This window comes from Lachnellula hyalina (assembly GCF_007821495.1).
Source record: "Lachnellula hyalina strain CBS 185.66 chromosome Unknown contig00344, whole genome shotgun sequence".
Classification (NCBI taxonomy): Eukaryota; Fungi; Ascomycota; class Leotiomycetes; order Helotiales; family Lachnaceae; genus Lachnellula; species Lachnellula hyalina.
Window position 1 is genome coordinate 1 of NW_022157458.1, and position 7,832 is coordinate 7,832.

Genomic DNA, 7,832 nt, shown 5'->3' on the forward strand with positions numbered 1-7,832 from the left:
GGGGGGGGAAAGGAGATGTGAGAGGCAAGGGAAGGGTGAGCGAAGCACTTGCGATAGATAGGCTAGGCATAGCTTAGGAAGAGGCCGATATTTTTGTTGGGGGAAGACGGGATATAATGGGTTAATGATACGTGCTCTCTCACACACATGGGCCGTTACGACCAACAGGATGGCCGTGAGGTTTCGAAGCCTTCTTGGTGAGTGACCTGGAAGTCGAAAATTTTCATTCATGGCTCGACCAGACCGTTTCAACACCTGAACCTCACAACACCATAACAGGAAGATGAAAAGTTTGCTTTAATGTCGTGATTTATTGGGGCGGCTCCATGCCAACCATGCTATTTTTCGATGATACACCGTGGACCCTCTGAAAAACCAAATCAAGCCATTTGCAAAGAAGCCTCAAATCAATCTAATCCCAAACGCAGATTCCTCTAAGCCTCCGCCTGTAAGCATTGTCAGTCCCAATCCCTCCTCTGCAGTAACAACTTGTCCCAGAAGGATATGTCATATCATACCTTGATAGCAAACTTCCGCTGAGGGAAATGAATCGCACGCTTCTTCGTCTTATCCAGGGTCTTGCCGCTCTCGTGCTTGCTCAGACGTCTTCGGATGGCGCGAGTCTGCTTGGGTCGGAGATCGAGGGGGAGGTACTTCTTGCCCTTGTAGAAGAGGCGGAGCTGTGCGCGCTGGTTGGCGTTGATGACGGTCAGGACCTTTGCGATTGACTTTCGGAGATCGTGGCTGTTGTAATCGAAGAGAGATTAGCCATGTCCATGTATGTCCTTCAACTTGAACTTCAAGCGTCTACAACACCATGACTGGTGTGTGAGTCTGTTCTGGTATATATTTACGCACATCTTTGTGAGTTTCGACGCTGATCCTCCGGCAATCTTCTGTACTCGTAATTGACCCAGCTCCGTCTTCAACTCGCCGAGTTGCTTTGCGAGATCCGCCTTGTTCTTGGACCAGAGTTGGCCAGTCTTGACTTTTCCGGACGACTGTCGCATTCACAAATTAGCCATCATGATCCCCAATATCTATTTCTAACATCGCATCGCATCCGCATGGCATCCTTACCATGGTGAGAGTTTGTCGTGAAATGTGTTGTCGAGAGGGAGAGTGGTCGTCGTGGAAGTCGTTAACTTTTCGTGATCAATTTTTTGATCTGTCTGTGGGCTTCGTTCGCTTAGTTTTGGTGCGGGCCAATCGATGAGGCGGTGGGGGTTTATCAATGTGAGGCTAGTTCCAAGTCACGCGACGCGCCGCGTTAAGCCTAGCTTGGGTGGGTGGTCCAGCTACGTCTAAATGTTTGAAGAGCAAAGTATCACTGAGTACTACATCTTTCACAGAACACAGCGCATTGAAAATGGCTTCTGCTACAGGTACAGGATGGGCGCAACTTCGACAGCAGGCCCGGACATTGGAAAATCAGGTAAACTCAAGAGAAAGTCTTTCAAGAACATGAGCTGATCTCTCTCAAAGACAGAAACACTATTCCATACATACTCCCAATTCGCATCCGTTCCAAACATACCAGCGAAACCCACAGAAGATGAAAGTCAGACGGAGTCAAAAATACAAGACACATTAGAAAAGGTAGATCCCACCTACCCAGATGCCCAAACCAGACGTTGATACCCATCCAGCGAGAAGCCCTCATATCACAACTTACCCGCCTCCTGGACTCCGAAGCAACCCTCACAGCCTCGGCCCTAAAGCAAAACAACCTCTCCCGCCACCATGAAATCCTGCAAGAACACCACCGCGAACTCTCGCGCCTCAGATCCCAAATCCTCGAAGCTCGCAACCGCGCCAACCTGCTCTCAAACGTGCGCTCCGATATCGATGCCTACCATTCCAGCAACCCCGAGGCCGCCGAGGCCGATTACATGTTGGGAGAGCGCGCGCGCATAGATAATAGTCATAACATGGCGGATAGCGTGCTCAGTCAGGCATATGCTGTCAATGAGAGTTTTGGGCTGCAGAGGGAAACGCTGGCTAGTATTAACCGCAGAATTACCGGGGCTGCGAGTCAGGTTCCTGGGTTGAATAGTTTGATTGGGAGGATTTCGGCGAAGAAGAGGAGGGATGGATTCATTATGGGGGGCTTTATTGCTTTTTGTTGTTTGTTGTTCTTGTATTTCATGTGAGAGTTTGGCGGAGGACAGGAAAGGCTGGCACTATTTCAGGCTTAAGGAGCGGCACATTGTTTAGGACGAAATATGAGCGAGACGAGGAGATCTGAATGCATTCAGCGGGTGTTTTGGGGTGGCTGGCTAGCCAAAATTATGGTGTACAAGTATGGGTATCTTTACAATAATATCATGCCGTCGAGGCAACGTCCTTTTGGTTATGGACCGATTTTGCCTCGATCGCTTGCTTTCGAGGCAGCATAGGCCTCTCTTTCCGTTTCGTGTTTGCCTCTTCAACCAGCCGTCTCACACTCTTCACAAGTCCCTCCTTCTCTTCACCCTCAGCTTTTCCGCTCCCTGCCCATCTAATCCTACAATTTCCATCCAGCAGGTATGTATACCCAACCTTGCTATTCAGCAATCCAATCTCCTCCCTCATCTCCTCAGTAAACCCTTTCCTGACCAAGAAATACCGTCCCCAGTCCTCGGGCGCCCGCTGCTTCCTCAGATTATACATGAAGAACTTGACAATCATAGCCTTCATCCAGTTTGGCTCATGATTAATCTGCACCATCTGCGCCACTCCCCCACTACCTTTCACCACCTCTTGTAATTCCGGATTCTCCTTCTCCGATACGAATGTATTGACCTGGTTTTCTGCCCACTGCGTGTTGAATGTGCTAACAATAGACACCTTATCCTGGAAAACGGGCGTGGTATCTCGGATCTTCTTGTCTTTGAGTAGAGTTTGACCCTGGAGGTTGGGGAAGAAGAGGGCTCGTTCGGCTCTGAAGAGTCCGGGTGGGGCGAGGAAGGATTTCCCTTTGCTGAAACGCATGTTGCTCCATTCTCGGAAGTAGGGTTTGGCTACTTTGTGTGTTCTGTTACATCCCGTTAGTCTCTATCCAACAAATACAATTGGGAACAGGATGTAATGGCAGTTTCCATGAGAGGGTTTGGGGAGCCCTTCGTCAACCAAGAGAAGCCATATCCTATTCCCACTTGCAATCATGTATTATCTGTGTGCCGTACAATTCTTTCCTCCTTTCCAAATGTTTGTCATAATCCACAAAGTCATCTCTCCTCTGCTGTAGCGTCCTTGTATCCTTGCCACTATTCTCCCCAGCAAGCGGCGGATTCGGTAGCCCAATAGGTCGATTCAAAGGCTTAGGTGTGAACTCGTCGACATTCTGACCGTATGCTCGCGGGGCACCTTCGAGTGGGGATGGAGGAGGGGTTGGAGGAGTTGGCGCAGCTGCACCTAGTGTAGGAGGGACGGACGGAGAAGGAGGGCCTTTTGAGGTGCTTGGCTTCTCAGCTAAGTGCCGATATGAAGAGCTGAAAGAGCGCCATTGACAGAGTAGACATGCCGCAGATTCGAAGTTCGCCTTGGCAGAGAGCAATGGTCTTCGTGTGAGAATCATGTTGTTCTATGTTGCATTGTGTTTGAGGCGCGTCAGAATCGAAGCTATCCAAATTTCTTCCGGCCCGTTTTTGATATTCGCTAAGCCAGGGGCTCCCCTGTTGGTGATCATATAGGTCTCTCAAATAATTATTGCTTATTTTCTATCTTGCTTTCAATATTTAGCTGTGTTTTATTCTACAGAATCCTTTGATATACAAGAGCCATAAGCTATTCGCAGAGGTACTCTCAATACATTAAAAGGTGAGTAGTTTACCTAGGTACTAGGGCTAGGTACTTTTAAGCCGCCCCTCCAGTATCCCGCGGATAACCGGTGTGAAATGCGGAGAACCCCAGATATAAGACAACCCCTCGTTGCACACAAGAATGTAATTCCCAAACTTCCCTCCTCTGTCTTGGAGATTCCCAGAAAATACTCCTGGCATTATGCGTCTTCAAGTATATTCTCGAGTCTCTTCAAGACAATGGCAGGTCTACAAGAACCTCAACTTCCCCAGACCATTCCCCTCAGCACGGTCCTTCCATGCAACAACGAGAGCTCAAGCCATAAAACCGTTTCTACTAGCGGATATCGGTGAAGGTTAGTTTTTTCATCCTCGGTATTGGATACCGCATTAATTGGCATATAAGATATTGCCTTCTACCTTGGATGGATGGTTTGGGAGTTTCTTAGGGGAGCCGAAGTTCAAGTGGATAGCTATGCACCAGCGAGGTTATTGTTACTCCTTTGAAGCTCCTTTGATCATTCATTCAAGGTAGGTTTCCGTAGTATCTTTTATTCTAGTTCTCCCATTGGAACCACTTCACTCTAACAAGTCAAACAGGAATCAGAGAATGCGAAATCATTCAGTGGTTCGTCGAGCCCGAAGCCCGAGTCGAGGAATTCGACAAGCTATGTGAAGTTCAGAGCGACAAAGCTTCCGTGGAAATCACCAGCCGATTCCCAGGGATTGTCAAGAAGCTACACTATGAAGCCGGTGAAATGGCCAAAGTAGGCAAGCCCTTGGTGGATATTGACATACAGGGAGAGGTCAAACAAGAGGATCTGGCGGCTTTGACAGAACCATCGGCAGGGGAGGAGTCGAAAGCCCAGGTAGACAAGACTCCGGGCTCCTTGTCATCGGCACCCAGTATGGAAACACAGCCAGAACTAGAAAATGTATCGCTGTCGAAAGGGAAGCATGGTGCGTTAGCAACACCAGCAGTCAGGCACCTGACTAAAGAATTGGACGTCAATATCTCAGATGTCCAAGGCACCGGAAGGGATGGACGTGTTATGAAAGAAGATGTACATCAATTTGCAAAGCTACGAGATTCTGGTGCCTCTACAAGAGGGCCAGCCTCCACTTTACCAATCGACACTCCAACGCAAACGGAAACAATAACCCAATTATCAAACACACAAAGTATGATGTTCAAGTCCATGACAAAGTCCTTGACAATCCCACATTTCCTATATGCGGATGAGATAGATTTCAGCAGGCTCTTAGACCTTCGAACGAGGTTGAACAAGGGGCTTGCGAAATCACCTACAAATGATATCAGCAAGATATCATACCTTCCATTTATCATCAAGGCCGTCTCAATGGCTCTTCAACAATACCCAATGCTGAACGCAAGAGTGGATGTGGATTCGAGTACCGGAAAGCCAGTACTCGTACATCGAAGTCAACACAATATTGGTATAGCAATGGATACACCATCAGGACTGATCGTCCCAGTCCTCAAGAACGTCTCAACCCTCAACGTTCTCTCCATAGCAGCCGAGTTAAACCGGCTTCAAGCCCTAGCTGCGTCGGGCAAACTCACCACTCAGGACCTGAGTGGTGGTACAATCACGGTCTCGAACATCGGCAATATCGGAGGCACAGTCGTCTCTCCCGTGATCGTGGAGAAGGAAGTAGCTATACTCGGCATTGGCAAGATGCGTCGAGTGCCAGGCTTCGACGAGGAAGACGACGTGATTGCAAGACAGATTTGTAATTTCAGCTGGAGTGCTGACCACCGAGTCATCGATGGTGCAACCATGGCACGAGCTGCAGAGGTGGTCAAGGGGTTCGTCGAAGACCCAGATAGTATGGTCATGCATCTGCGTTGATGCACGCTTCTTGGAGGCAGGAGCAGGTATCGGGTGTCGTGCCGGACCGCAGCATATGTGGGAGAAGTGCAGTGCAATATGCGAGCAAGGCTGTATTTGGGAGCAAGGTATTGGCTGTCCTTAAGCAATGTCTAAGGATTGGGGCTCAGCCTCATGCTGTAACACCGCATGCGTTGTCACGTAGCACGTTAAATGGAGATGCGGCCCTGCTACCCCGCAATAAGCAAATGTAACACAGCATAAAAAAATAAAGTTATAGATGGCAACAAGAAAAGTCACCTCTTGGCAGAGAGCAACGCAGTGAAAAATGTGGTCTTGTGATCTTGTCTCTGTGTTGTGGCAGATTTATATGACGCAAATCCTGCAGCCCGACGAACCCAACGCCCGTTTTCTGTCTGTAACTCGCCGTATTTCCCATTTCCCATGCAAGTAAGTACAGAAGGGGGAATAAAGAAACTGCAGTAAGACGCCTGGACCTGTTCTGTATACGCGCAACCCTTAGATCTCGCTCCGTAACTCCTAGACAGGCAAAAATTGCACACTGTTCTCATCCTTGGCCCCCCTCCATTCAGTCCTCAAGGTCTTCTGCTGACTTGACCTCGACGGCCTGGCGGATCGCAGCCAACGCATCTCTCTCCACCTCCTCCTCAGTCCCACTCACATCCACCGAGATAACGTCCGTCTCATCCGGCGTCGGTGCCTCCAGAATACCGAATTGACTCTTCACCATGTTCGCGCCCATAAAGTGACCTTTTCTCGCGCCGACCCTCTCGATCAAGACCTCCTGTCTTGCATGTAGATATACAAAGTGTAGACGCACGTTGTGCGAATAGTACGGCGCAACCCGGATCACGTCGCGGTATTTGCGCTTCAGGGCCGAGCAGGTGAGGACTACGCCTTGGGCCCCGGAATCCACCAGTTGGCGGAGAGCCTCTTCGCGCAACGTCGTAAGCCAGTCCCAGCGGTCGGCGTCGGTGAGGGGGATGCCTTTGGACATCTTTTCGACGTTTGCAGGGGGGTGGAACTGGAGCTTGTTAGAAAAGTAGAAAGTAAATCTGAGGAAATGGCTCTTACCTCGTCTCCTTCAATGAAAGGAAGCTTCATGGCTTTTGCTAAGTACTGAGCCACAGTGCTCTTGCCGCACCCTGCTGGGCCAGTCACCAGCCAAATGTGGGAATGGTTGGAGGCAGATTGACTTTTATCCGCACTCGTGCCGTTCGTTGTCTTTTTTGATGAAGGTGGAGAAGTGGATAGCGGCAGTACAGTTGAGGTAGTTGAAGAATTTTGTCCCATGGCCGGTCGATTCTCGTAGCTTAACATCATTATATGTTCTTAGCTCTTGGTTGAAGCGCGCCAAAGCAAAGTACGTGGAGATAAAGTCAGAGTATACAGTAACAGTAGGCGACTTGTACACGGTCTGATGATGTATGAATTTAAGTAGACAGCCAGGAGAACTACGTCACGCAATGAATCGCTACGAGTAGCTAGAAGATAGGAGTGAAAGTGATAGGGGTTATGAGAGTGAAAGTGAAAGCAAACAAATCCTTTGTAACAAAGGACAAAAAACAAAAACCCAAGGCGAAGGCGAGGGCCCCTTTATGAGGTAATAAATGTAGTTCCCATCTCCGCCGTGGTACAAAGAGGAAAGATGGCATGGGTCAGCAGCCCCACATAGAATACTAGGCTAGTTATAAGTAAATTTATCTATTTCGTACAGTACGAAGTACCGTGAATACTCCGTAAGCGTGATGACTAGCGGCAAGAATAATACCGTAATAGAAAAATCAGGGCGAGGGATATATATAATTGGTGAACCGCATGTCCGGTTCGAGAGTCGAGACCTCGCCTGCCTGGCCGTAGGGGAATCCGGGAAGTGGACAAGGGGAGGCCCGGGGGGGGGGGCAGTTGGAGTGTTGGAGTCTGAGTCTCAGAGGGCAGAGTGCAGAATTACCAAAAGAAGCCGCAGAAGGAAAATTGGTGCAAGCCGTCGAGTAGCCGAGCCTAGAGGGGAAGCGGTGAGATTGCAAGGGGGGGAGAGAGAAAGAAAATGGCAATTTTGCTGGCAGAAAAAGAAGGCGCGGGGTTCCTGAATTGAGAAACGAGATCTGTGACTCGTATGCGTGGGGGATGGCGGATTGGTGTTGATGAGTGTGATGACAGGTACACGGTACGAGGT

General features: G+C 49.2%; 5 protein-coding genes across 5 annotated transcripts; 2 read left to right on the forward strand and 3 right to left on the reverse strand.

Annotated features, from left to right (window-relative positions):
- Positions 1-512: 512 nt before the first annotated feature.
- On the reverse strand, positions 513-1,010 carry RPL35 (60S ribosomal protein; the record flags this gene model as incomplete). Its single annotated transcript, XM_031153996.1, has 2 exons — positions 513-744; positions 859-1,010. 2 exons carry the CDS (start codon positions 1,008-1,010, stop codon positions 513-515), a joined length of 384 nt encoding a protein of 127 aa, XP_031000919.1.
- A 272-nt stretch (positions 1,011-1,282) lies between these two features.
- Positions 1,283-2,153, forward strand: GOS1 (Golgi SNAP receptor complex member; the record flags this gene model as incomplete). The annotated part of the gene is made up of 3 exons (XM_031153997.1): positions 1,283-1,435; positions 1,486-1,599; positions 1,650-2,153. Coding segments are annotated over 3 exons (771 nt in total), but the record flags the coding sequence as incomplete, so codon positions are not given.
- A 172-nt stretch (positions 2,154-2,325) lies between these two features.
- On the reverse strand, positions 2,326-3,559 carry ATP10 (Mitochondrial ATPase complex subunit; the record flags this gene model as incomplete). The annotated part of the gene is made up of 2 exons (XM_031153998.1): positions 2,326-3,016; positions 3,168-3,559. 2 exons carry the CDS (start codon positions 3,557-3,559, stop codon positions 2,326-2,328), a joined length of 1,083 nt encoding a protein of 360 aa, XP_031000922.1.
- A 425-nt stretch (positions 3,560-3,984) lies between these two features.
- On the forward strand, positions 3,985-5,656 carry Dbt (Lipoamide acyltransferase component of branched-chain alpha-keto acid dehydrogenase complex; the record flags this gene model as incomplete). The annotated part of the gene is made up of 2 exons (XM_031153999.1): positions 3,985-4,138; positions 4,383-5,656. 2 exons carry the CDS (start codon positions 3,985-3,987, stop codon positions 5,654-5,656), a joined length of 1,428 nt encoding a protein of 475 aa, XP_031000920.1.
- A 568-nt stretch (positions 5,657-6,224) lies between these two features.
- On the reverse strand, positions 6,225-6,976 carry SPAC4G9.12 (putative gluconokinase; the record flags this gene model as incomplete). Its single annotated transcript, XM_031154000.1, has 2 exons — positions 6,225-6,680; positions 6,731-6,976. 2 exons carry the CDS (start codon positions 6,974-6,976, stop codon positions 6,225-6,227), a joined length of 702 nt encoding a protein of 233 aa, XP_031000923.1.
- Between the last annotated feature and the right edge of the window lie 856 nt (positions 6,977-7,832).